Source organism: Colossoma macropomum, unplaced genomic scaffold, assembly GCF_904425465.1.
Source record: "Colossoma macropomum unplaced genomic scaffold, Colossoma_macropomum, whole genome shotgun sequence".
Taxonomy (NCBI): Eukaryota; Metazoa; Chordata; class Actinopteri; order Characiformes; family Serrasalmidae; genus Colossoma; species Colossoma macropomum.
This window is the reverse complement of record NW_023494804.1, coordinates 11,272,580-11,299,810: the sequence shown is the minus strand read 5'-3', so window position 1 is coordinate 11,299,810 and position 27,231 is coordinate 11,272,580. Positions and strand designations below refer to the sequence as shown.

Sequence of the window (27,231 nt, the reverse complement as noted above, 5' to 3'; positions counted from 1 at the left end):
TGTCTTAGGCTTTGTAGAACATTCTAAAGAGCGTTATTCAAGTTTCATCACGATTGGCCAATGTTAAGCCTGTCAAATTCCTGCTGATATCTGATTGATAATGGCGTTGGAAAATGTTGATGCACTGAGCAGTCCTTAGAACTTCACTTATAGTCTGTCTTATAGATGCTGCTCGCAACATTTCAGCTTGATCGGATGTATGGATGCTGAGAAACAGTTATTTAGCAGTTACAGTGCTCCCTTGTAAACGCTTGTACACGTTGTACACGCACCAAAATTGATAGGCTACCTCAAAATGTACTACTGAGTAAGTACATGTAGTGTCAGTGTGGATGAAGAATTCGTGAGTCATAGAATTTTTAAATAATAACAAATTATTTATTTCTCACAAATGTCAGCATGTTTTTGATGATTATTGAGGCTCTTGTGAATTTTTGATACCAGTTACATGAGGACCGAGTGAAAACCTAGGACTAGTTTGCAAAAGTAGGTTTTGCATATTATGCAAATACAAAAAAGGTTTAGGAGTTAGAAGGTAAAATGCATTTGTCTGCGCTATATTTGACCAATCAGTGTAATTTCTGTTGCCTAGATGCACACAAACTACACCTACCCTCCAAGTTTGGTGTCTATAGGACTTACGGGCTGTTCTGCACAACACATTTTTCAGGAGAAAAAGAATGATGATCTTGAAGAAGAAGAAGAAGAAACTGCATGCTTGAACCATAAAAATTAGTAGCAGCAACAATTCTTGTTCTAGATCTCCTTGTGCTTGCTCTTCTTTTTGTTCTTTTATCAGTTTTTACTTCAACTTTAATGACAAGGTTTCTTAAACCAGACAATATAAGACAGTTTGTAGTTAAAAGGTTCTTTATTGTGTAAATGCTAACTGCAAGGAATCTAGCAGCATTTCCTACTCACTCATTCTATTTTGCACTTTTTAGCTGATCTTGTAAATAATGTTTCAGTTTTCTGCTCCTAAAAAAGCCAGCTTGCTATTCCACTACTGCTCTATTGCACATCTATCCCAAGCTTACGGCTCTAACTTTACCACCCACTCCTGATACAAAGCACAAGGCAAGCAACTAACGTTAAAAATTATAGTCTTGGCCAGCCCACACACTTTAGTCATCCTCATTCAGCAGCGAAAGCTTTGCACTCCTGACTTGTATACATGTCAGGTCATCCTGGCCCAAAGACAGCACACTCTGACCTGACGTGTCTAATTGGATTTGCATCATTGAGAGGCTAAAGAGCTCAGTGAGTTAAATTTGTAATAGTGGACACTGTTAATGGAATGGAGGCAATGCATCACAGCAGGTGCTGCAAATTGCTGTTACATAGCCGGGGCATGACTATCGCAAAGGATAGTGAGGAGTCACAAGCACAGGTTATCAATCCAGAGACCAAGTCCAAACCAGCGTCTGGGTTTTTGTGACGTATCTTTTTCGTTTGGTTTGGTTGGTTTCACACTGCAACAGCTAAATGCAGCAAACTGTTCACGTGGGTGCTTAGCTGGGAAACAAGTGCTCCGTTCTCACATTTGTCATTTGAGCCAAAATCTCTTCCTTTGCATGACAGATGCTTCACATTTATGTGTATCACAGTCAAACCAATAACAATGAACCTACTTGTTATTGGCTTCTTTATGATTGGTTTGTCAATTTGAGTGTAACCAATTAAGTCACCAATGCAATATGTTCTGTGATCCAGAACATGTATAATAAAGCATTGCTTTATTATCATTTTAGTGCTTGTAAGCCATTATTTGCAGCGGCATGTGCTGCAAGAACAATGAGCGTCTTTGAAGAGATGTGTAAATGGACAGATTATGAAAAAAGTACATGTGCTGCTAGAAAAGGGCAGCAAGCACTGACAGTGGAAGCGAAAAGACCTGCAATTTTTGCAAGACTATTTGTTTAATGTGCACTCAAGTACAGGTGGAGTGTTCACACTTATCAAAACAGACCAAACTAAAGAAAAGGTTTGATAGGTCCCCACCCAATGTAAATGTGAAATTGCCCTAAAGAATATCACCCAATGTACATCAGTACCCTTCGTTTTAAGGCTCATATACATTTTCTTGTTTTTTACTTTTTAAGATCCACTTGTGACACTTTCATGTACCAAAAATCATGATTAATGTTTATATGACCACTCCCAGCCTCTCTATTCCTCAGAATTAAACAGACTGTTCTGTTACTGTGCGTTTAAGATTGAGGTATGTAAATGAGGTCTTTTTCGATTTGCTACCCGTGCCTCATTCAAACAGCCGTCCAGACTAAAACACTCCTTATAAGTTCAGCAAGGATGGGCGGGGCTAAACTACTATAGACTAAATAGGCAAATATATGTAACAGTGTTGGTTTATATCACAAGAAAAATTATTTTAAATTGATTTTTTACAGCTGTTTTTACAGCTTAGTTTTCAAATAAGGTCTGTAAAAAAGTAAGGAAAATTTGTTTTTTCAATGATGGGGTCCTTTAAGGTACAATGACAATACTTTTTTCATTTGCAAAGTGGTTTCTGCATTTGAATTCATGCCTTAGAAGAACCCGCCGCATAATATTTTATGCAGTTTTCCCCCTTCCCACTTATCAACATCAGGTCCTACAGCTGACAACTCTCAGTAATTTTCCACACAGTCCTGGACAAGCAGCTACGGAATCAGCCCATTTGGGGAAGGGAAGAGTCTTTTTAAATGTATGCCAGACATTTTTTGCTAATGAACTAAGTAATGACAGTAATCTTCGGCAGATTTTGGGCGTCAACAATTTGACTGGCTCTTTTTTAAACTTTTTTTTTAATGAATTTAGGCATCTTTGCAGAACAGCTGGAATTTGTCAACACTGCTGCGATCTCTTGGTTGGTTCCTTTTGCATAACTGCTAGTGAATTTGTTACATGGTGGCTGATACACAATGACTGTTGCAGCTCACGTGCAACATCTGACAAAAACAAGGCATTTCCCCGTAGTGACTTTTTGTGTGACAAAAGTGTATCTGTAATGAAATTTCACTCTCTCTTACAACAAATTACAGTCAGCTCCAGAAGTGCTCTTGATACATGGGAGGGGATATGCAGACATCCATTTAAATGTTTCACTTAATTTCATTTTAATATTTTCACTCATATCGAAATAAAACATTTTCGTGCTCTTTAGTTGCCACTGACATTATGAGGACCAAGGCAAGTAAAGCAGGTTGGAAAATCATCACCATTCATCATTATCATCATTATCAGTCTGTAAAATGACAGAAAATCACTGTTGAGCTCAGCACTGGGCTATGCAAGGAATTAAATATTTGTTATATTTTGGTGCTGTCAGCCAGGCTCATTATTCACGTTGCTTTCCTCTTGTTTGCTCGTCAAACATTCAAAAATGATAAAATTCTAGATACTACTTTTCAAACTGCAAAGAAAATAAACAGGATAACGTACCTGCATTGAACACCATTTCCTAAGGCAAAGCTATTTGTCCTAAATCCATACGTGGGCATTCATAAATATGAAGCATCCAATGGTTCTTTACCAGGAGCCTGACTCACGAAGCATGTTCAACAATTAGGGTTCTGAACTACGTTTCAACTTCAAAAACCTAATAAACGCAACCAGTTTACTCGTTTCACAACGGAGGTTTGCAACTTTCGGCGTTAACCCAGGTTTAGATGCTTAAGATAGGATTAATTTTTGTGTGCGTGCACATGAGTAGTCATGAGGAGTCAAGTGGCTTTTTTTTTTCAAAGAAGGAAAAAGAAATGGTAAATATGTTGCAAGTAAAGCACATAAATCGCAAAAAAGCAATGCTTTTTCCACTGTCACCATGCTTAATGGAGTAATAACGGCTTTATATTGTCGATATCCTAGGCGGGGTTTAGTGTGCCACTGTGATGAGGCCAAATAAAAAGACTGGTCACAGTCATGAGACAGAATATCCAGATTTAAGTCGAACTAAGCTTAAAATTAGCTGGCTAAGCAAGAAATCCTGCTTAGTGAGACAGGCCACTGAAGTCACCAGATTGTGAAAATAGGTACGGAGTCTATTTTTCATATTCATGATGACGAATTTTCCATAAATTCCCCAGAGCAGTCATATCCCGTTGTCATTATATAAAATGATGAGTGTCTGCAATGGTGAAATTGTGCACACATGGCAAAAAAGTCTCTAAATGCAGGCGGCTGAAGTGATCAGCAGTGCTTAGACAAGCAGCTAATCTAGCAACTCACTTCAGTACGTTTTATGTGCATCAACATTAACTGATTTACATGGTTACTCCACAACAAAGGATCCACACTTAGATCACTGGCTTAAGAGGAAAAGGCTCAATCCTATTTCACCCCCGCGCTCCCACCACTTAGCTCTTACCCCTGTGTTTTGCGCGTTCATGCCTGGGGGTAGGGTGTCCCATTTCTGTTGAGATAGAGGGGTAGGGTGAAGTGTTAGGGCTAAAGTGCCCCCCAAACAGAGGGTTTTCAGAGGCCCAATCCAAACAGAGTGTTATGAGGAAAAAAAGCAAGATGGCTGCGTGAGCGACCAAAGAAACCCACAAATGTAAGTATCTTCTCCGGTAGAAAATACGATAACCATGGTATTATCTTAGCTCAATGTTGTTTTGATGTATTGTGGTACTCTTCTTCATAACATAAAAATCACTAATAGTACACTGATGTCTTACAGCAGTTACATTCTGGCGCCTCAGGCTTCAGAACTGCTACACCATTTAAGGTGGAACAGAAAAATTCGAACAATAAGCTGGCGAATAGCTGACTTCACCTTCATGTCACCCAAGAATTAGGGCCAGGGTGGTAATAAATATTTGTCACATCCCCCTCTTTGAAGGCATATGATGCCCTAAATATAACTAAAGCCCAGCAGTGAGGAGCTGAACTTTACCCCCCTCTGCTATCACTGCAGACTGGCAGGGTCGCCTACAGAGCAGCGCTATTAGCCTGTTAATGATCCATCCATCCATCCATCCATCATCTAAACCGCTTATCCTTCTGGGTCGTGGTGGGGTGCTGGAGCCCATCCCAGCTGCCATTGGGCGGAAGGCAGGATATTAGCTTCGATTATTTACCGTTTACCATCTGCCTGTTAATGATGTAAAGTTCTTTTTATTTGAGGGTCCCATTTCATACGGAAGATTTCAACCACTACCAATTGTAACTCAATTCCAAAGGACACTCAAAAACAAGGGGTAGGGGTAATAATAAGAAATGGGACTGGGCCAAAGTCTACTATCTAAAGACCACTTAGTTACCTCAAATGAGCATGTATTTCTGACTATTACTGTTAAATACTTCATTTAGAGTGGGTGAGTTGCTAAAGAGCTGTTGGATGCTTGCAAATATTCCCATATACTTAAATAACAAATTAAGTAAATAGGCAGTCTTCTGTGTGCTCAGAAGCTACTGTGCATGGTTATGTTACCAACTCCTCACACGAAACATACTAAGAGCCGCAGCAAATACTAAAACAAAACTGAGTTTGAGCATTTTTGTTTACCACAGTGCACATCAGCAGCAATGAACTGCTTTCATTTTTCCCCTTGAAGAAAAACTCCTCAGACCTGGAGTTCCTAATATGGGTATGACTCCAACTACAGAATGACAGATGACTTCAATGGTCTATCTAATACTGGGGATGTGGGTCTAAAATTTGATTCCCCGTTCAGGCAGGGTTGCCACTGCTATACGAAAGACATATTAATATTGAACTTGCCTACCATTGTAAGTCACCCTAGACAACTGTATCTGCTAAGTAAAGGCACTAAAGGAGATACGAATAGCAAAGACTTAGAACCTAAAAATTAAATTCTGCAGTCTGCAGTACATGGAATTCATGTGACAAAAGAAATATGATGCCTACTATTTCTTGTGTTCTTGTCAAAAACAAAGCTCAGTGGTAAAAATACTTTGGCCATTTCTAAATAATAAATTTTAGTTCTTATTGCAGTAAACATTCTGAACATACTGGCAACAGTGTGTTTATATTTTAGAAGTTTGCACATCTCGTTGCATTCAATAAAGGTTGTTTGGTCCAAATTATTGTTCTTCTGACTGAAACGGCCCCTCTAAGACCTTCTGAAAGAGTGCCTGAACAACAAGGTATATTTTGTTTATCACCAAAAGGCTGTAGACCTATATTTTACTAACCAAATCACCCAGCTGTAAATGAACCCTACTCATGTCTGTACTACCTGTGTCGCTGTGCCCAGTAAAATTTCACCCTTGTAGTTCTAATTCTAAAACACCAGTGTCTAATATTCAGAAGCATTTCATTTTCTTGAACTGAAGTAGTTGTGACAGCATAAACATGATAAGAAGGTATGCATACCATCATTCCTGTGTGACTGCCTAACCCTGACCTAGAGCACTTTTTTTGCGAAATATGCTGGAGGTTGGAGGCTACTATTTGGACACACATGACGACTACTGAAAATACTTATCAGCACTTCCAGCTGCAGGAAATTACAAATAAAAAAGGCAAAGCCAAAATAACTAAAAGTGCAGAACAGGCCGGGCAGAAAAGTCACCAGGAACGATACCAGGTTTGGAGAATGATGTATGTGGCATACATTTAAACACGTCGTTACATCCAACAACAGCAGCATATCCTTCTTAATGAACAAGTTTGTCTTAAATCTGTCTCATGCAATAAACACCGAGGGAATAAATGGTGCTTTGAATTTACAAGATTTAAATCAGAGAGCTAGTACGACAGCACTGTCTTTTCCGATACCAATATTGAAAGCTTGAGCATTCCCTTGCTCCATACTGAAAATGCTGCACTGGATATCAGCCTGATATTAGGCATGTAACAATACAACATAACATATAATAGACCAGTGCATCATATTGTATCAAAGTGGCTAAAGTGCTTGGGACACTACAAATTATAATTAGATTGGGACATTATAAAGAACACTTTTTTAGTTTTAAATATTATACTTTTAAAATGTTGAATGTTGTAACAAAGTGAAACAGACATTAGTATATTAATAGAATTTTTTTTCCTTGCTAATGTATTGAATCAGGACTGCATCGTATTGAATACTGTGAACCTACCAGATACAGAGACTCATATTAATTGGTTAGACATTAATTTGAAAAAAATTAATTGATTTAAAAAAACAAACAAAAATAAACACAACAACACAGGGACCACAATTTTGCTAACATAACAGCAAACAGTGTGCATATTTGAATCATGTAAATTCAAAAGTCATGAAAATATTGATATCAATACAGGCTCCCAACCCTGGTCCTGGACTGTCCACTCCCTTGTACATTTTTGTGCTTTCTGTGCTCCAACCACCCACTTCATTCTAAGAAGTGCTTGGCTGATCAGTGGAATCAGGTGTGTTGGAAGTAGAGATGCACAGGGCTGCTTCAGGAGCAGAGCTGCAAACCACCGCTGTACTCAATCTAGCTCCAAGATCTGCGACAAGTGGTCTCAATTCTTCGTTTGTGTGATTTTACATGGAATTCTGCATATTAGTTTCTTGGTTTGGTCTACATTATGAGCATGGTAAACCAACACCGGCAGTCGGTCACAAGAGAGGGCGAACAAGGAGAGAAATGAAAGCAAGAAAGCGACAAAAAAAATGGCACTCTCAAGAGGACACAGATTAGCACAAGCAATGGGTATTTTAACTATTTTTCCTATTCAAATGACAAGAAAAAAATGAATGCTGTAATGGCTAAACTCGGATGCTCTGAAGGCGCTCAGAACATGAAACAAAGCATGAGATACACACTTATTATTTACTTTTTATAGTATACTTATGTACAGTCACTTTTGAGTAGTCTTTTTTACCTAACTAGCGCGCTAACGGTGGCTTACTTTCACTTTCACATACTAGGTTGAGCTTAAACACAGACATTTGAAGCTTATAATTTTAAAACAATATATTCTTTACTTTGCAAATTGCAGTTTCACAGTTTTAGACTCTTGCCAACCACCGCTATACAGAATTACTCCCTTTCGCAGGTGCATTAAGCATATGCGTGTTGACCATCAGCAACATCTTTGCGGTGTGCTTGGGTGCACATTTTAATGCTAAAACTGCAGCTTCAGTTCAGGGGTTTCACTGTGGTGCTTCAGTTCTCGTTTTGGTTTTACTTAGTCTATACATAAGCCATTGTTATAGGTTTGGTCTGCACAAACACATAGTAATTTTTGCATATAATAAGCATTTTTTAAAAAAAGACTGTCCATTCCACTTCTTTGATTACAAAGCTCCGGTACAAAAAACAGACCAACTGGATTATATGCCCATTCCCAATGTAGCAGACAAGCTTACCTTATGCACACTCTTGGGGTTCTCCAGCCATGCATAATACATTTCCTCCACATAGTTGGAGCTTGTCCCATTAAGGAAAGGTTCAGCGGTGACAGGTGCTGTGTAGCACCTGATGGGCTGAAACGTCCTGGGTGCCCCAGCCGCTACTGGCCTCCGTTGTGAAAAGTTCCGAGCATTCTGGGAGGCTGTTAGCGGCCGAAGCCGTGCAGCACAAGTCCTGAAGTGATTCATTGCAGTCCTTAACGCAGCTTGCCGTTCCTTTAGCTCTCCAATCCAAACGAAAAGTCTCACTGACACAGAAGCCAGTCAGATGTCCTCCTCAGATTGTGCTGCTTGAAGAGAGCTGCTATTCCCGTCCTCTGTTTCAAGCCCGTCTTTCTGGTCCAGGCAGTTGTGCAAGCTGGACGTTTAAAAAAAAAAAAAAATACTAAATACAATAAATATTAAACAGCACAAGTTAAAACGAAAGATTTTCATTATTCCTCATAGTGGCCTTGTGTTTTGTCATCTTTAAGGTCTTTAAAATAATTACAGCATTTATACATTTTTCTGAACACAAAGATATTCAATAGAGAATCCTAGCCAGCACTGTAATGCATACTCCTAGCGAGGAGAAAACTTTACCATAAAAAGGAGAATGTTAACAGCTAGATTTCCATCCAGGTGTCAAATAAAATTCAAGTACTAAACTGAAATATTGCAGAACCATGTGAATTAGGCTGCACAAGAGAATACAACTTTATAACGCGTTCATTAAAAACAATTTTCTGAAATACGGAGCACGTTTGCTGAAAATCTTTATTGTTTCTCAATTTCTCTTTCTGTTTTGTGTAAGTTAATGTCTATATTTTACAATGTAAGAGCACAGAGACAAAACACACTGACACAATAAAGAGGGTTAGGTCAAGATCAGCTGCAGGCACCTTCTGAGTGTTTACTGTCAAAACTGTCAAAGTTTAGTAGAACAGATTGACATACAATCTTATGAAGGGTCCTATTCTATGTACAGACATGTGTATGTAATGTCAGGAGTAAAACAAAATGCATGTCGCTTTCAACCAAGCTATCAGTTCACATCAATTATGGAAACATTACTGATACTATTGGCATCTGTGACGTCAGGTCACATGTAAAAGCTGGGTTGAGAAACTGCAAATCAGATGAGAGCAAATTATTCAGTTTGCTTGAACATTTTGACAGATTCCGAATGGGCATCAGTACCAAATGCACAAACTTTTATCCAAATTTATCAAGATTTTCTTCAATATTTGCCATTTCAATTAAGTCATTTTTATTCAGTATGTTAAAATATGCATAAAAATGCGTGATAGAAACCCAGCTATGGTTGGAGTTCCTGACTTTCTGTTGCCTGTAGATCTGTAAATTATGTAGCTTGCAGCAAAGCATGTAGCGCTGCCAAGTCGGCCCCTTATGCAAGATAGGACTTTGCTGACTTTTTAAGCTGCGGTTAAAAGTGACCTGTTCGGGTAATTAATGTTGGACTCACTTGGTCTTTTTCTCCTCACTTTCAGAAACCTGCCGATATTAAATAAATCAGACAGACAGACCACTGTCCATTTTAAATATGTGCCAATTAACCCAGCCAACCTCAAAATGTATGTCCAATAGCCACTCTGGGCTCTCTGCGCTTCAAAGCCTCAGAAGAATGCATAAAGTTGCAGTGAAGTCTGAAAATGTAAAACACAAATACAACACTGTGGGAATGTTATAGCTGGTCACTTTCACAGAGAAATGGTAGTCATACAATTAAAAGATTTTTACAGTTTTTCCATAATTAAAGCTGCCATTTTTTTGCCTTTCAGCACCCTGCATGTCCCGTCCACCACGAATACATTAAAATAAATTGGTTAAAATATTTAAACTTTATCACAAACTACTGTAAAACATTGCCTCAGACATCAGTGATCATAACTATTTCATATAATAACTCGCTGTGAGGGAGCTTTTAGAGGCATTAGCCACTTCAGACGTCTGGTTCCTATCACCACCACTGTAAACAATTCTTGCTCTGCAAGTTTCTCTAGAACGGATCATTTCACACCAAACGACTCTGAATCACCTTGTTTACATCAACGAGTTCCCCGTTAAGTTTGAAGTCATTCATGTCTTTCTGCGGCAACACAGCGAAACATGAAGGCGTGCTATCTGTGTGCTGTACCGAATTATGAGATGGCGTGTTAGTAATCTGGTGCCCAGGGCTCACTCAACAGGGTACACTTCTTAAGTGTTCTGGTACATAAACAGATCATGTTTTCCTGTTGGAGCGCCCCAAAGTTACGTTTGTGCCCCTTATGACTATTTGAGTCACGTGCCTCGTAGCTATTTGTCTCCGCAGGGCTCTCACTGCGCCCAACGGCTGTTCCGCTGTTTTGGTTTAAATATCGGCTTTTAAGTTTTTAAGAACATGTTAAAATAAAGATGCCGCCGTTTTTCTCACCGTTTCTAAGTGCTGAATGTGCTGTGTGAGAAACATGTTGGTCAGACAGGAGTTAACCTTACTTTCGCTACATCAGGTGTATTTTACTCACTCAGCAAAGCGGCCGGTAACGGTAACGGTAACGCAGGCGGAGCCGTCATCCGTTACCGATGTTATTTTAAAGTCAGCGAACGAAGCAAAGCCGAGCTCACTGACCAACAGCAGCTAAAGCGGCAGTTAGCCTGGAGAGCTAAATAGCTGGCCAGACAGCTAACTATGTTAACTAACGTTAACCAGCGCGGTGCACATACGCGAGAATGACATGGAAAGAGCTGGAGTCTTACCTTCGGCCGGAGGGAAGCAGGCAGAGCAAGTTAACGTTTAAAAACTGAAATAAAACCACCGCACACACAATTTTCAGCCGGCTTCCACCGTAAACTCACTCCAACCAAGTTTCAAGTGTGGAGGGCTCGAGCGCTGCGTCACTACAGTTTACGTCAGCGAGCGAGCGAGCGAGCGAGAGAGAGAGAGAGAGACTCCTCAGACAGTCAGGAATTGCTCTATGTGGGGAAGTTATGGCGTTTATTAGATTTTAATGTGTACTGAATGTGTCTAACAGGCCATTTTTACCCTCTTTATGTTAACTACTCTATGGCGAGGTTTCATGCACATGGATGAATTTTTTCAAAATGTGGTTGATACATAAACAGAGTCATTCAAAGTGATTTGAAGTGAAATGGTTCATTTGTGGAGAAACTTACCAACTCACATTTCTTTACAGTGGTGGTGATACGAACCAATGCAGTCATTTCATTTACTATCCAAAACCACCAGTGAACCTATGCATGTCTTCTGTGTTTTGTTTTTTTTTGTTTGTTTTTTTAATGATGATGATGTTAAAATAATGGTCAGTTATAAAAAGTAAGGATTCTTTGGGGACTATTTATTTGGGGACCTTGAACACGCTACATGTAAATATTAGATTAAATGAATTAAGACACATTTAGTCCAAAACCTTATCACACAACTACCATAAAACAACATCTCAGACATCAGGCTGAGAATTCATAAACGATTCATGCAGTAACTTTCTGTGAGGGAGCATTGAACTCTTCAGACGTCTGGTTCCCATCACCACCACTGCAAAGGGTAAGTTTCTCTAAAACAAAGCATTTTACACCAACCCCCTCTGAAAGATTTTGTTGACATGTTAACAATTTAATCATGTAGAAATTTTGAAAAAATGGTGGAGTTCCCCTTTAAGCCTAATCTAGGACTAAATTGCAATGTCAATTGTGTTACACTCTTAAACAAAACCATTCAGAGTGGTTTGATGTGAAATGCTACTTTTTGGAGAAACTCACAGAGTCAGAATTACAGAGTCACCAATTCAGAGGTGGTGATACGAACCAAACTTCCTCTAAAAGCTGCCTCACGGTGAGCTATTATATGAAAGGGCTCTGAATATGCTGATGTTTGTGATATTGTCTTACAATAGCTGTACAATAAGGTTTTGGTCTTAAATATACTTTTGTGTATTTTTTATAATGTATCATTTGCGGAGAGGTACATGCAGGGTGCAATATAGGCACCAAAGAAAACTAATTTTTTCTACTTTATCACTATTTTACATAAACATTACATATAAAAACTAAGAAGACACGTGTAGGTTCACTGCTGGTGTTGAATAGTAAACAAATGGCTATATTTGTGTTGTAGACATGGCAACCTCTGGTTCCTTTCACCACCACTGTAAAGAAATCAGAGCCAATAACTTTTTCTACAACTACCCTATTTCACATCAAACCACCCTGAATGACTCTGCTTATACTGCAAACACTGAATTACATTGCTAGAACAACCAGCACTGCTGGTTACCAGCAAAACCAGCATATGTTGTGTTTTGGATGCTCGTATGCTGGTCAACCTTCTTAACCATGCTGGGTGACAAGCTAAACCAGCACCAGACCAGCACTAGACCAGCATGAACCAATCTTTGTATCTATATGCAGACATTTTGAAAAAATAGGTGGCATTTCCCAAAATTTGGAGGAAAGCAAAAGGAAAAAAACAGAATGCCTGTGATGTGAAATGAAGTGTCTCTTACTTTATTAACAGATATATTTGCTCTCCATTTCCTTAATATGTTTTTGAACATTGACTGTAATGGCATTGGCCCTATATAATACCATACATAGGTCATAAGCTATCAGTCACAGCTGATAAGAAGGGCAGTTGCTCACTTATGATCAGTAGCCTACGGCCTGGAGAATACTAGTGGATATTAACTACAATTCAGCACTAAAAGCTGACTCTACAGTTCACTCTTTCCTCATTGCTAATGGACCTAAAAAGCTCAAAAGCAAACAAACCCTCCAGTGAACTGCTGACTGATGTGATCAGGTAACACAGGCGAGACCCTTGCGAGGTCTTGCTAAACAAAAGTGATGAGATCATCATTAATGTAGACGGCCCTCGGCAGTCCAGGTTTCGTCCTTTGAAATGGACTACAAACTCAGCTTAACTCTTATCATGTAGAGGCAGCAGATAATAATATGTCAATACTAGCAAATTAAGCTTGTCTCTACAAATTCAGTGCAATTCACCTGGACCAGTTACCCCAAGGTAGGACTGCTATTAGCATAAAATAAAAAATATACTTCATAAATATATGTATTTTACTTATATATACTCAGTCAAAACAGCTATTAAGTAATTTATTTCATCAAATAAGATAGAAGACAATCCACTTACATAAGGGAGGGGAAAGTTAAAGAAAGTACAAAGAAAATAAGTACTAACAACCATGCAAGACCTAGTAGACCACCAAAACTATCCTCATCAGATAAACAGCACTTAAAACTTTTATCTTTGAGAGAGAGGAGAAAATCAAGCTGCTTCAGATCTGAAAAAAATCACAGATGTTTCTGTCCATCCTTCCACTGTGAGAAGACAACTCAGCACTATGAGTCTGAAAGGATGTGTAGCTGTTAAGAAGCCTCACTGAGAAAAGGAAACAGAAAAAAAGAAGAAAATTTGCAAAACAAAGAAGCTGCTGGTGATCTCAGAACAATGGACAGACCACCCCAGAGTCCAGACTTCAACATAATTTAATGTGTTTGGGATTAGTTGGATCATAAGCAGCAAAAAACACAACCAACTTCTAAAACTGAACTTTGGTTCAGAGATTTAGAAAAATGTCCCTGCAGATTATTTTAAAACCTGAAAGCAAGTCTACTGAAAAGAAAGGAAACTGTTAAAAAAGGGAAAGAGTGGACAGACCCAGTACTGTATATGTTCAAACAAGTTTGATTTGTAAAATGGCGCTTCATTCGATCTGTAGTATTTAAACTCTGCTGATGCAAATTATTAAATTTTTTTTTCTGCTACAATTGATGCAGTTGCATTGTGAGAAATTCAAAACAATGCACTGAAAAAAAGAACTGAATGGTTACAGCTGAACACAACAAAACACCTGCTACCTTAAAAAAGCATAAAAGAAGCTCAGTTCATGTTGACATTTTTCCTTTTATTGGTAACATATTGATAACATCTTAACACATTTCCTTAAGTTATAGGGGAGAGAGAGAGAGAAAGAGAGAGAGCAAGAGGGAACATTGGAAGAACAGATAAGAATAATCATAAGAATAATCAAGAGAAACATGGGACTCATTGTAAACTAATTTTTCTAATAATCATATAGGACTCACATAATCTCGTTTTACGTTTAAGAGATTATATACAAATATCCTCCTAAAATGAGACCTGAAACGAGAACTCGAGAAGGCTCAGCGTCGTGGAAATCAAAAAAGGATCAAATTGAACCAAAAGAGGGGGAAAAGAGGAGTTGAGGAGGAAACACTACAAATAGCTATTGGCTTGATGTTGAAAGAGCAGCAAGGTGTCACTAGAAGTGGAACGCAGCAATGTTCATCCACACTTACACACATACATACAGACCGTTATTGGCCACGAGGTTACATCACCCATTCCTTCTGCTTTACTCGTGTTGACTGGCTACCAGTTCCAGTAGGTGGAATTTTAATAGGAAAGTACCTTGAGTAATCTCAGCAACAGGACATTGTGTTTGACACATTTCTTGAGGCTTATAAAATACTGGCAAACAGGATGATTCATTCTATGTGTGGTAGACAGCACCATCAAAAGGGCAGTTTTCAAATTAGCGCACTTCAGCAAAGCAGAGCCAAACTTCAGCCAAGCTACTGTCCCTTCTCTGCCCAACACCACATATACTAAAGAAACCAACATTCAAAAATGATGTTTAGTGATGGTCAGCCAAAGCCCAATCTCAGAGATGGCATTGATCCTGTACCAGGTATTGGTGTCAGGCTGATATCAGCATATCGCTGCTGTTGGAACAAAAATTTATATCTCCAAAAAGGTACCTTTACAGGACGAGGAAAAACATTCTTGACTTTTAATGGAAGTAAATGAAGAAATGTATTTTTCCAAGTAATTTTGGACCATTTCTGTTGGTCTGTTCATCATGAAATTTTGACACAACCTAATGGGCAACAATTTTTTTCAAATTGTGTCACAAAATGAAAAATGACAAAAATGGAGATACAAGGTTTTGTCCCGACAGCAGCTATATTTACCAACCCTGTAACAAATCTAGACCTGTCGCTATCGATTATATTAATAATCGAGTGTTCTAGTGATTACTTTGATGATTAATTGAGTAATCATATACATGCAATTTCTAATAGCTATCATTTAACTTAACTACAAACATATATGTATTAATGAGCTCCTGTTGGTGTGGGTTTCCTCTCTTTCAATGATGCACATAAAGCAATTGGTTGCTAACAACTCCCCCTTGTGCTGACTCCTGAACATGGCTTTATAATGACCAACAGATTCCCTGTTTATCACTCAAATTGAAAAGTACAGAGTGAGTTAATTTGTTGAGAATGTAAATTTTAAGATTAATTTCTTGAATTGAGTAAATAGCACATCTTCACACTGTGTGGCGTCATGTTGTTAATCTGGGGGATAGTGTTTGAGTAGTTTCTATACTTTTAGATATTCATCTTAAGTGATATAAATTAAAAATAGCTCACTTTATAGCTTTTAGAGAAAAAGTATCGAATTGGTATCAGCCAATACTTAATATCGGAAAAGACAAAGTGGTATCATGTCATCTCTACCCGATTTATTCTAAATGCAAAGTCTGATAGCCTGAACTGACTGGAGAAACAGCAGCCACTTTTGTAGAAACCTCATGGCAAACTTCACTTAGGATCAACCAACACTGCTCAGACAACAACGAAACCCTGTACAAAAGCATGCTATACAATCATCATCATTACATATATATTTTTCGACCGTGATAGTCATAATCATCATAATCATCATCATTATCATCATCATCTTGAGACAAAAATAGTTATATGCACTTACAAAGCTCTGAAAATTGTTAGCGGAGCATAGGTCACCAGCATTCAGTAAAAAATAAACCAAGAATGAAATGCAAATCACCAAAAATTTAGGTTCGAAGTTCATGCAAGTAATTGCCACCTATAGTATGTTAGCACTACATAGCAGTTTTACAAGATACTTATTTGTGTTAAAAGTTAAATCTGCCATAGTTTTCAATGATTCCTTGCAATACTAAACACACAGAGGAAAGAAAGAACAACACTAGAGTAGAGTATGCTGACATGCTGCTTGGACTGCTGTCGTGGAGGGGAGAGCTCTGACACTGTTCACCATGTACAAAGAGGTTTCGCCCTCCCCCCGGAGTGAAGCGTGGGGTTCAGTGACATTACAAAAAAGCTAGATTCACATTTCAGAGTGAAATAAACAAGGAATCGAATAAATTAAATGAAAACGAAAATGTGAACAGCAGTCGTTCAGTGAATTTCCTTAACGTTTTGAGAACAAAAACTATGTGAAGTCTTTGAGAGCATCAAACTGACTCTCGCCAAACTCATTCAAACGATTCAGGGTGTAAAAAGCTGCTAAATCGTTCCTCTGCGTACTGTGGGAGCAGTGAGGCTTCCCTTTAACTTAGAATTATGCTTTCACATTCAAGAGGTCAACAGAAGACTGTTCGTTGGCATATCAACGAGACACCCGCAAAGTACGTCCCCATCACGCGCACCTCCGAAAAGGACTCGTGATAGAACGGTGACGAGAAAGTCTTACCACCGCATAAATAATATATAAAAATCTAAAAAACCCTGCATATACAGACAAAAACAAACACCACCAAAAGGGTGAAGGTTAAAAGGTGCATGAGTTAACGTGGATGACTAGATTTATATATAATACATAGACTCTCTTTACCTTAAACTGTACACCTGACTATGTAAATCCACAGGGTACTGAACTTTGTGCCTTAATATCTCTATACAATCTCTAAAATCTTCTTTCTCTAGATTATCTCAACGTAACCTTTAGGCAGTTAACTGCAGCTCACACAACTCATGTCGTTCTTCTTTCTTGACTTCCAAAATACCTCAAAATGACTACTTTAATAATCAGTGCAATAAGTTACAAGTTAAAGTCTGACAGTCTTCCAAGTAATTCGCATTAAATGAAAAATCCTTCTTATAAACCGTTTATATGGGACTAAGAAACCTTCACAAAAGGATTCCTCACCAGACCGACAATGATCCCAAGTCAGAGGAAAACACAGACGATACATAATTAGTTTCACTACATCTCTGTAACGTGTAAACGTCAGACATTTAGACCAAGACCCTTAGCTTCTGCCTGAACTGTGTCGTCCTCTCATGTTGTGTGTACAGTAATGAGTAGCCACACTTATACCTGCACAATACTGCCAAAAGTAGACTTCATCTTACTCAAATAAACAAATAAAACCCCCACTGAATAATACTAAAAATCCATGCTTCCAGGAAAAAAACGGTTCAAATCCATGTACAACTGGCATCAATAATTTGACTATTAAATATACAGCCTCAACAGAACAACAGCAATACTTAAAATGACAAATAGTAATAATAAAAGTAGTAACCATGGGAATAATAATGATAATAATAATAATAGTAATAATAATAATAATACCAATATAGTACTTCATTAAAACATGATCTATTATAGTTAGGAGTGCCTGGGCACGTAGGGCATAAGGCCAATGGAGACGAGAGTGGAGTGCGTGAGGAGGGAAGAGGGGGGCTGTAGGAGAGAAGGCATTTGCGCAGGCTAGAACACCAGTTATCAGTTAGCTAGAGTCTGTGCTCACTCTCTGGGACTGATATGTGTGTCGTCAATCACTTGGGTGAATCTTGGCATAGACACGGTAAGCTGCAGTATATAGTGGCGTGGTGTGGTTTGTTTCGTGTACTGGTGTTGTGTTTGGCCTGTGTTGGAGCGAATCCCGCAGGGTGCGATAGCAGTGGCAGGGGTGGGGAAGGATGCAGTAGTGGAGAGCAGCCCAGTAGGTGGAGAGACAGGTGTAGGTTTGCATGCAGGCGTAGACGGCTGTGTGGCAGAGCTGGAAGGCTGGAAGATCCTGAGCTCTCCAACGCTGGACACCTTCCTGCCGTCCCATCCTCCCTCTCCTTTCTCCTCTGCAAGAGCACTCTTGTCGAAAGACGTCCTGCCCGGTCCCACTCTGCGACACGACACAACACACACCTGAACATCATAAAAACACTAAAAACAGAGGAGTTTAGTATCTGAGCTAATTAAAACATCTTTTAATGATCTGAGCTAATTAAAACATCTTATAATGATCTGAGCTAATTAAAGGGGGAGCGAGGCCAATTGTGCTCTCTTGGACTCCTGACTACGGATGGCTGTAGCATCACCAGGGATCGAACTCGCGATCTCCTGATGATAGGGCCAAACGCTCGCCACGTGGGAGCCCCCTATCCAGGTTTCTGTTAAGTGTTAGAAAACAGCAGCAGCAGCAGCTCTATGCCTAGATTCCTTACTAAGTCACTGTAAAATGTCAACATAAGAGGTAAACAATATATTACAAGTTTCAAATAAACCACAATCAATTTCTCTTGCTAGCTTCACATGTCTGTGTTTAATCTAGAACGGCCAATAGAAGCCCATCAGTCTTATCTTAGAGTTGATACGCTATCTGAAACCCCACCGGGGTGCTAGCAGAAATGAGCTTTATTATAGAAGTATTTTTTCTTGTTTTGTGACATTTATTGCCCGAACTGAAAGCCTAGCTCTAATAGTCATGGATTGCCATTGCTCAGAGGTCAGGTAGAGATGAGAGTGGCTTATTTTTAGAAGTTTATAAGCAGTTTGAAATGTCTGCACTATGGAACTATTTGAAGATAGAAAATAAAAACAACCCAAAACTTGTAATACCTGCCCTTGTAACATATGCAATTTCAGTATTTTCAACTGCGGGTAGTAGTAGCCCCTCTGCAAAACTTGGTTAAATCAGCCACATATAAAATTTTTGCATGTGCTATTATATGTAAAAGTGCACTCAAAGCTTAGAGCAAGTGTTACACTATATGCTATATAGGCCATCTGTACACTATATATTCAATATATACCGCACCTATATATACAATATATATATACAGCGCATGTACTACGTACACTTTATACACTATAATACATTTACACTCAGTACTAAATAACTCGGAGCATAAAAGGTGAAAAATAATTGATCAGGGCATAACCTACTTACTCAAAACAACACCAGAACTAAATATAAATCAGCAAGCTTATAACACTGCAGATGGAGTGCTGTGGAGTGGGAGTATGCATTGCATTTATACATGTGTGTTACCTTCACTGGAGTGGGGCGGCAGGCGCGCCTGAGCAGTGGAAGTGCACATTCTGCCATTTAGAGTCGCGACGATGCCACACACGCGTCTCCTCTGACTGGCTGCTGCGCGGCCGGCCCTGGCTGTCCACAAACTGCGTGAGGCGGATGTAGGCGATGCAGGCGGCATCCTCGCCGATCAGGTGCACGTGAGGGTTCAGGATGGTGGTGTGAATGGGCTTACTGTTCTTAGACAGCACTGTAGAGATACGGGGACAATAGAGAGAGTCTGTTATTTAGGTAGTACAGTAGTAATCCATTAAGGATTGAAGTTACAGAAACTAAATTAAAGTTAATCCATTAAGGATTAAAGTTACAGAAAATCAAAATTTTGATGGATTAATGTAGAAAATATAGTCACTGGCCACTTTATTAAAAAAAAAAACCCTATCTTGTGGCTCCACCTTGTTAGTGTACAGTTAGAGACTGTAGCCTAGCAGTGGGCAGTATGACAATACTTTATCGTTATAGTGATAAATTATGTCACCATATGCTTGAACATATTGTGGATATTATCGGTACTTACAAGAACACTGACCAAATGCATGCTTCATTAAAAAGAGAGCATAATTAATCCATATTTGGATTTAGTACAGTGAAGTATGTGAAACACTGTGTGTTTTATATGTGGTGCTACAGGTTCTGTTTTGTCTGTTCCAAATGATCAAATCTCAGAAAAACAATATCGTGAGGCATACTGTGTATCATCAAAATGTCTTGAAATATTGTGATATAACATTTTTGCCGTAATGCCCATCCCTACTGCAGCCCATGTGCTGATGTAGAATCTGAGTTAGCCATCCTCTAGCCCAAGGCCATATTAAAAAATCTCAGCAAATCTGTGGGCCAACTGTGTTTTTATTTTATTTGTTTATTCAAAATATGCCAAAACTGCAACAGCAAAAAAGGCATTGAATACTTATTCAAAAAAAATTCTAAATAAAAATAAATTGTTTTAGGTATGCCCTGCGATGGACTGGCGACCTGTCCAGGGTGTATCCTGCCTTCCGCCCAATGACAGCTGGGTATAGGCTCCAGCACCCCACCGCGACCCAGAAGGATAAGCGGTTTAGATGATGTATGTATGTACGTATGTTTTAGGTAGTTTTTTTAAACTGCCTATTTGCTTGAACTAGACACCAGGCATCTTTTCTATGTTGCAGTGCATGCTGGGGACTGTAGTGCATCTCAGGGTGAGATGGGATAATAAGAATCGAAAATTCAAATAATTTCGCAGGCCGAATAGGACCGTGTCACGGGCCTGACTTGGCCAGCGGGCCTTGTGTCTGACACATGGGCTCTAGCCCCTCATCAGTGGTCAGTTTCTGACCACAGAGCTTCTCTTGTTTGTATATTTTTGAGTGGCTGACCACTCTCAACCTAGCAGTGACAGTGATGTCTAGTGTGTCTGATACATTCCAAAAGCGGTCCTATGGTTAGAAACTGACCAATGATGAATGTGGTGCAGTGTAGCTGATGAACTGTCCTACCTGCTCCACAAACAAAGGTGTTCTTCTGTAGACACTGTTGCTAGGCTGGACAAGCTTTACAGAACATTAACAAAAATCTCACCTCACGTTTGTCGGTGGAACATGGAAAGGTCAATTGTGCATGATGACAAATAAATTACAATCTGTACTTGTACACCTGTATAGAGGACCTATAAGGTAAATGGACCTCAAAGTACTCGGCACTATTTATTGTTATTGCGATAAATTATGTCACATTACATCACAGAATGTTTTTTCTGAGCATGTTGTGGATGAGCACTCTAAAAACAATGAACAACTGCTGTAAAGAGAGCATAATTATGCCTGTTTAATTTTAAATTGCAGTATGTAAAACAGGGAACATTATATTGAAATATTATATTGAAATTTCGTAATACTGTTAAAATGTGCCACTAATGGGGCATTTTTTCTGTTCCAGCTTCTCAAACCTCAGAAAAATATTGTGATGCGTTATATGTATCGTGAAAAAGTCTTGTAAGTACTGTCTAGTACACAAGGTTGGAGTCTGTAATGAAGTGGACAGTGAGTGTAGTCATAGTTAGTGTGAGTTTCTCAACTCTACACAAGAACCTACAAGCAGACATGACCATCAGAAACAGGTCATCGCTTCCGGCTTATCTTTTTTCACAACTGTTTTTCAGTTGAATGCTTCTTGCTTACACTTACAGTTCTCAAAGTAGAACCGGTGGAAGTCCATCCCCTCTACCAGGTTACCCAATGCCTCGGGTTCAAAGGAAGTCAGCCCAGGATCGCAAATCTTCCTGTTACAAAACAGCGTTGTTTACGCATTACTGCGGCCACCCAACCAGCACTGGTAACGAATACCATTATTGCACATTTTGATCTGCATATGACTCAATCTCAGCCCAGAACAGGCTTTCAATGTGTTGTATTCAGTGCTGAGGGGGTAAGAGGCAGTGACTCACGCATAGGCCTCGAAGTCTCCATTGTTCACAGCCTCAATGAGCTGCTCCGTGATCTTAATGATCTCCTGTTTGCGAGCTGGACAGAGAACACACAAAACACACAACACCCACAGAGTCACACAGGGCAAAGGCCAAACACCCAAACACCAGCTCCAGGCATTTTCACCATTCAAGCACTGCATGTTTGCCAAAGGAACTCATAATGCACAACAGAAACACTCATTAATGTGCTCAAGAAGTCTATAAGCAGCATATTCATTAACGTGTTTACTTGTTGAAACAACACACTGGAAACTGTAAGCATAAGCCTATAGTATTTTTCTCATTTGTTTGAAGCATTTCTAGACGAAAATGCACAGAAAAGCTTTCTTAAATAATATCTTTGTAGCAGAGAAGGACAATAAATCGGATTATAAGTTTCAAGCGCTACAATCTTTCACAAAGCCTCGTGCCCTTAGCTTTCATTACATTCACACCTTACTTTAACACACATCTTGGGTGATTTGATCAAAAGTGGACAGCGTTAACTACAGGTGGAAAAGAGGTCCAGTTTGTCTTAAAGACGCATTGTGATCCGATCACTCAAACCACATTTGAATGTGGTCAGGGATACATACAGGGACCACATAACATTGGTAGTGTGAACGCTTAGGCGCCCTGATGTGTCCCCGACAACAGGCCTGTGCACATTTAAGGGGGCAGGGGCTCATGCAAAAGAACTGCATGCTGAATGCGAGTTAAACTTCATTTGATTTTGCAGACACTCACATCAGAGACAATCCAATCAAGTTTCAGAGAAAAACCGTTTTTCCAAAGGCAGCCAAAAATAGTAGCACTACTACACTGCTAAATTGGTAAGAACCAGTATGTTACAACTACTCAAGAGCTCCACATATACATACATCCCAAAAAATGTGCTTTAGCAAGCTTGTTTGGTTGTTCAAAATAACCACATTACGCAATGTGACAATTTAAAGCACTCTGGTGACCTGAGTTTTTGAGGTGAAAGCTCCACAGGTGGTCAGAACTACACTAGAGGGAGTGTACAAGAGCAATGAAGCTCCTGGGACCCAAAACCGACCCACTAGCTCTACTCCTGCGATGTGCCTCACTGAAATGAGTCTTGACGAAGGCAGTATAAAACCCAATTATTACACATGCCAAGTACCAAGAGAGCACATGTAACGTCTATGGGCAGAAAGACAGGGGCTCGAGCTTCCCCTGGAGTCTATCTGTGCACATGCCTGCCCGTCAACATCAAATGGTCACCTTAATCAACTGCATCATTACAGCAGAGACAACAGAAGCTACATGATTCCTTAAAGCAATCCACAGAAATGCCAGGTGCAGAGAGCTGACTTGAGGTTCCTTTTGAGATGGATGTGATTTCCGGGTATGTGGCAATACCACTGGTTTTCTGTCCCATCAGATTCTGAGGCATATAAAACTCAAGAGAACTATAAATCCATATTTTCTGTCTCATTAGATTAATCTTGCTGTTTTAGGCATACAATGTACGTATACAGTACCCTCACCAATACAGGACTTCTTATAATTTCTACAATTAACACTAGCAAATGTAAACATCAGTAATGTGTTTTTATTGAACGCCTTTGCATTCAATTAGTCTTAAGTACATTGGCCAGTAAGCCTATATGCCCCTTCATTGACCTATCATAGTACAAAAGTATGTCAAGAAATAACACGTGCTTCTGAACAAGTTACATGTATTAAATAATTTAAAAAGCACTAACATAAGTTTTATTACTATAATCCTGGATAATACCTGCATGTTTGTCCCTGTCATACATTTATTTGCTGCAATTATTTCCTTATTCAGTACCAATTACACATGAAATTGCATCAAAACAAATGTCAATAATGCTTGACACATCAGGACCAGGAGCACTGAATCTGCAGTATTGAGTCGTCCGTCCCTACTGAGCACATAAGCACAGCTGTTCCAATCCCTCTGAAGAAACGCTGATCAGAAATAGTAAATCCTCAGCCTCTGCCACTTGGGAGTACTTCAAATGGAGGGTTGGAAAGGATGACTTTTTTGTGGACTCACCTGACTGCATCTCACTTGTGGTGCTCGATCCAACCACTTATCCTTTGGCTCATCCCCCTCTCTCTCTCCTCACACCTCTGTCTCCCACTCAAGTCACATTTTAAGACACAAAGAGTACACACAGCCTACCAATCGATGAGCCGCTCAAGAATGTCTACGAAGTTCAAATTCAGTCAACAAAACCCTTCCACTACAATCTCAATGGCTCTGTGCACTTTCTTGTTCATAGCCCTCATTCATAGAGTGCATTCTCTCTCACGTTCTGAGTTTCTCTTCCTCTTTGCTCAGAGTTTGAAGCTGGCACAGCTCAATGTGCTATTCCCGTCCTTCAGATAAGGCTTACTGCTGGCCTTCCTCTCTTGCACTCACTCTCTCTCTCTCTCTCTCTCTCTCTCTTCCTCCCTCCCTCTGTAGTTTCCTCTTCCGCAGCAGGGGAGCTTAGCGGCCCGCTGCCTCCACACGTCCTTCTCTTTCTCTCCTTCTAGCTGGCACAGCAGGGCAGGTTGAATGCCTCAGCAGCCTTAGCTGTGAGGCCTACTGCCTTTTAGCTCTCCTTTATCACTAGAAAAACCCAAGGCTAACCTTAGACCAAGAGCAGGTCTGTTCCAAGTAGCAAAGTTACATGTTGCACATCAAAAGCCCAGCCACTGAAACATTTAAAGGTTGTTTCCAATTTTTCTAAATTTCTGCATAACTAAATGGTTAAGATGTAAACAAAGTCATTCAGAGTGGTCTGATGTGAAATGCACTATCGTAAAGGAACTTACTGAGTCAGAATTGCTCACAGTGGTGATGATCATAACCTAACATCCAAAAAGTTTAATGCCTGAGACAGTTTGATGATAGTTTCGAGAAGGTTTTGGGCAAAACATATTTTTAAATCCCTTCTTGACTGAGTGGTACATGCAGAGTGTTTCCCCAAAGAAAACCTTTTTTCAGATTTTTACCACTTTTTTACCATCAGTACCATTATATATGAAACTCAGACACACGTAGGTTCACTGGTTGTTTTAGATAGTACATAAAATGGCTATATTTGTTTTGTAGACATTGCAACCCCTGGTCCCAATCATCACCACTGTAAAGAAATCTGAGTAGGTAGGATATGCAGTACCCTGAATGATTCTGCATACTGTTTATTCAATATCAAAAGCTGAATTCTGCAGAAATGTTGAAAAATTGAAAGGCGAAAATGTCAAATTTACATAAGTTTCCCTTTATCCCTATTGTAGTCAATCAGCCAAGAAATGTTTTGTCCAATTTTTGCTTCTTTTACCCTGGGGCAATGCTTATAGTAGGGCTATGAGCGTGTATTACTTGCTAGCTACATTAGCCGCATAGCTCCAGTGCAAAACTAAGAAAGCAACTTCGAAAACAGACGTCTTGCTGATTGACAATTCTTTTGGGGTTTTAAGGCGAATATTGTTCAAATGTATTTTTTTTTCAAAACATTGCTCTAAGCGGGCACTGTGTTGCTATCTAGGAGCGTCCACAACTTCTGCACCACTTCAGAAATTCACTGAAAAGTTAGAAGCACAGGGAGATGCTGAGGAATGCTGAGGAGATGCTGCTCTTCCACACGCCATGCAGTACTCACTCCGAACGGAGAGGGAAGGGTTGGAGCGTGGCGGGATCGGAGGGGAGGAGGGTTGGGAAGGGGGTGCGGGGGCCGTCTCCGGCTCAGGCTGCGAAGGGACCGGGGCACGGCCCATGCTGCTCACCAGATTGGTCAAGCGAGCTGAAAAGGGTAAAAGGGCGGAGGGGCGTCCCACAGCACCGCCCGGCCATAAGGGACATTGGATGAACATGTGGAAACGGACACAGCGCAACACAGACAGTAGGACAGTTATGGAAAAGAAAAAAAAGAGAAACACAAATGAGGACAGGACGGATGTGGGAATATTTTATTTATTTCCTAAAAATTTCCTAAAAGAATGCTGTCTCAGGGGGCTCCTGTGGGTAAACTGCATTTTTGACAGCTGGATCACATCTAAAAATAGGCATTTTTGCTCTTCACACTTTTAACGAAGAGCATTTGAATACCTGAAATATCAGAAATTTCTGCTGTACAAACATGTCTTCTTTTTGTCTCCATATACTTTTGCTTAACGTCAGATGCAATATTAGTTGTACGTTTGTCTAAATATTCTCACTTTTATTGCAAACTACAGATGCCTTTTTTGAATGATTAAGTAAATATAAAATTTTTTACATTAAATAAATTGAGTGAATCCTTAATTAGTTCAGATATCCATATATCTGCATAACCACGTCCATTACTATTCACTGTGGGTGCAATATCGTACACTCCCGTGAGTAGCACTGGGCCAAATGTGGGGAGCTCTACTCACTCTGAATGGCAGGAGTGTGTGGAGGAGAAGGAACAGATGGGGCTCCTCCTTCAGTGTTGGGCGGGGCGGTGGGTCCGGAGCCCCTGCGTACACAGCCCAGGATGTCCGTCAGCTTGGAGGCTGCGGGCACGGGCGAGTACGGGATAAGGACAAAAATAAACGCCAGAACCAGGCCAGAGGGAGAAGGACAGCAGAGAAACTTTAATAGGGATCAGTTATTCATCACATGCTGAGTGGGGTGCTGACTGAGTGATCCCCATGCAATTAAAACCAAAACGGGTGTCCAATTCTGGACCTGGAGGGCCTGGGTGTTGCACAATTTGGTGACTGCCCTGCACAAACATGTACTAATCTTTGAAACATAACATAGGTTTTGAACTGGGAAATCACCAGAAATTGGTGAATACTGGTCCTTCAGGACCAAAGCTGGACACCTGAGTAAAAGGTCAAAATACATGCCATTCTAAGTGCTTCCACAAGGAGGCAACACAAAAGCAGAGTTGGATCATCGCTCTGAGTGTGCAGGAGAAGCCTGTTTGGGTTTAGTCTCACCGTGCAGAAATGGAGCACTGAAACAGCTCAGGCCTCATAAGCCTGCTCTCTGACAGCGGCTGGTTAACAAACTCACCTTCTAGCAGGCTTAGTGCAAAGCACATGTGCTCTTCTTCTGTGACGACTCAGTGGAAAATTCTTATCTAGCTCTCAGTAAAGGACCTGGTAGTGCTTGAGGAGGAGTGCTGTTAGACCTTAATCCTCCGATGCTCACCTAGCACAGTGGTTCTCAACCCTGGTCCTGGAATACCTGCTCAGTGGTTCTCAACTCCACTCCCAGGGACCC

At 40.0% G+C, this 27,231-nt stretch overlaps 2 protein-coding genes across 37 annotated transcripts in view; both read right to left on the bottom strand.

Annotated features, from left to right (window-relative positions):
• The window catches only part of ogdhb (oxoglutarate dehydrogenase b), a 35,544-nt gene extending 24,310 nt beyond the window's left edge, over window positions 1–11,234 (bottom strand). For both annotated transcript variants that reach the window (XM_036594936.1, XM_036594937.1), the window contains exons 1-2: window positions 11,088–11,234; window positions 8,307–8,706 (exon numbers count right to left, since the gene is read on the bottom strand). In XM_036594936.1, the coding sequence (XP_036450829.1) occupies window positions 8,307–8,537 (231 nt within the window). In that variant the 5' untranslated portion in view covers window positions 8,538–8,706; window positions 11,088–11,234. The remainder of the gene's footprint in view (window positions 1–8,306; window positions 8,707–11,087) is intronic.
• A 3,017-nt stretch (window positions 11,235–14,251) lies between these two features.
• Window positions 14,252–27,231, bottom strand: part of LOC118825065 (calcium/calmodulin-dependent protein kinase type II subunit beta) — a 97,319-nt gene continuing 84,339 nt past the window's right edge. For 19 of the 35 annotated variants that reach the window (XM_036595564.1, XM_036595568.1, XM_036595575.1 and 16 more), the window contains 6 exons: window positions 26,394–26,513; window positions 25,640–25,780; window positions 21,972–22,047; window positions 21,712–21,806; window positions 19,499–19,733; window positions 14,252–18,349 (listed from right to left, as the gene is read on the bottom strand). In XM_036595564.1, coding sequence (XP_036451457.1) covers window positions 19,501–19,733; window positions 21,712–21,806; window positions 21,972–22,047; window positions 25,640–25,780; window positions 26,394–26,513 — 665 coding nt within the window. In that variant the 3' untranslated portion in view covers window positions 14,252–18,349; window positions 19,499–19,500. The remainder of the gene's footprint in view (window positions 18,350–19,498; window positions 19,734–21,711; window positions 21,807–21,971; window positions 22,048–25,639; window positions 25,781–26,393; window positions 26,514–27,231) is intronic. The other 16 variants (XM_036595584.1, XM_036595587.1, XM_036595591.1 and 13 more) reach the window with 1 other exon arrangement.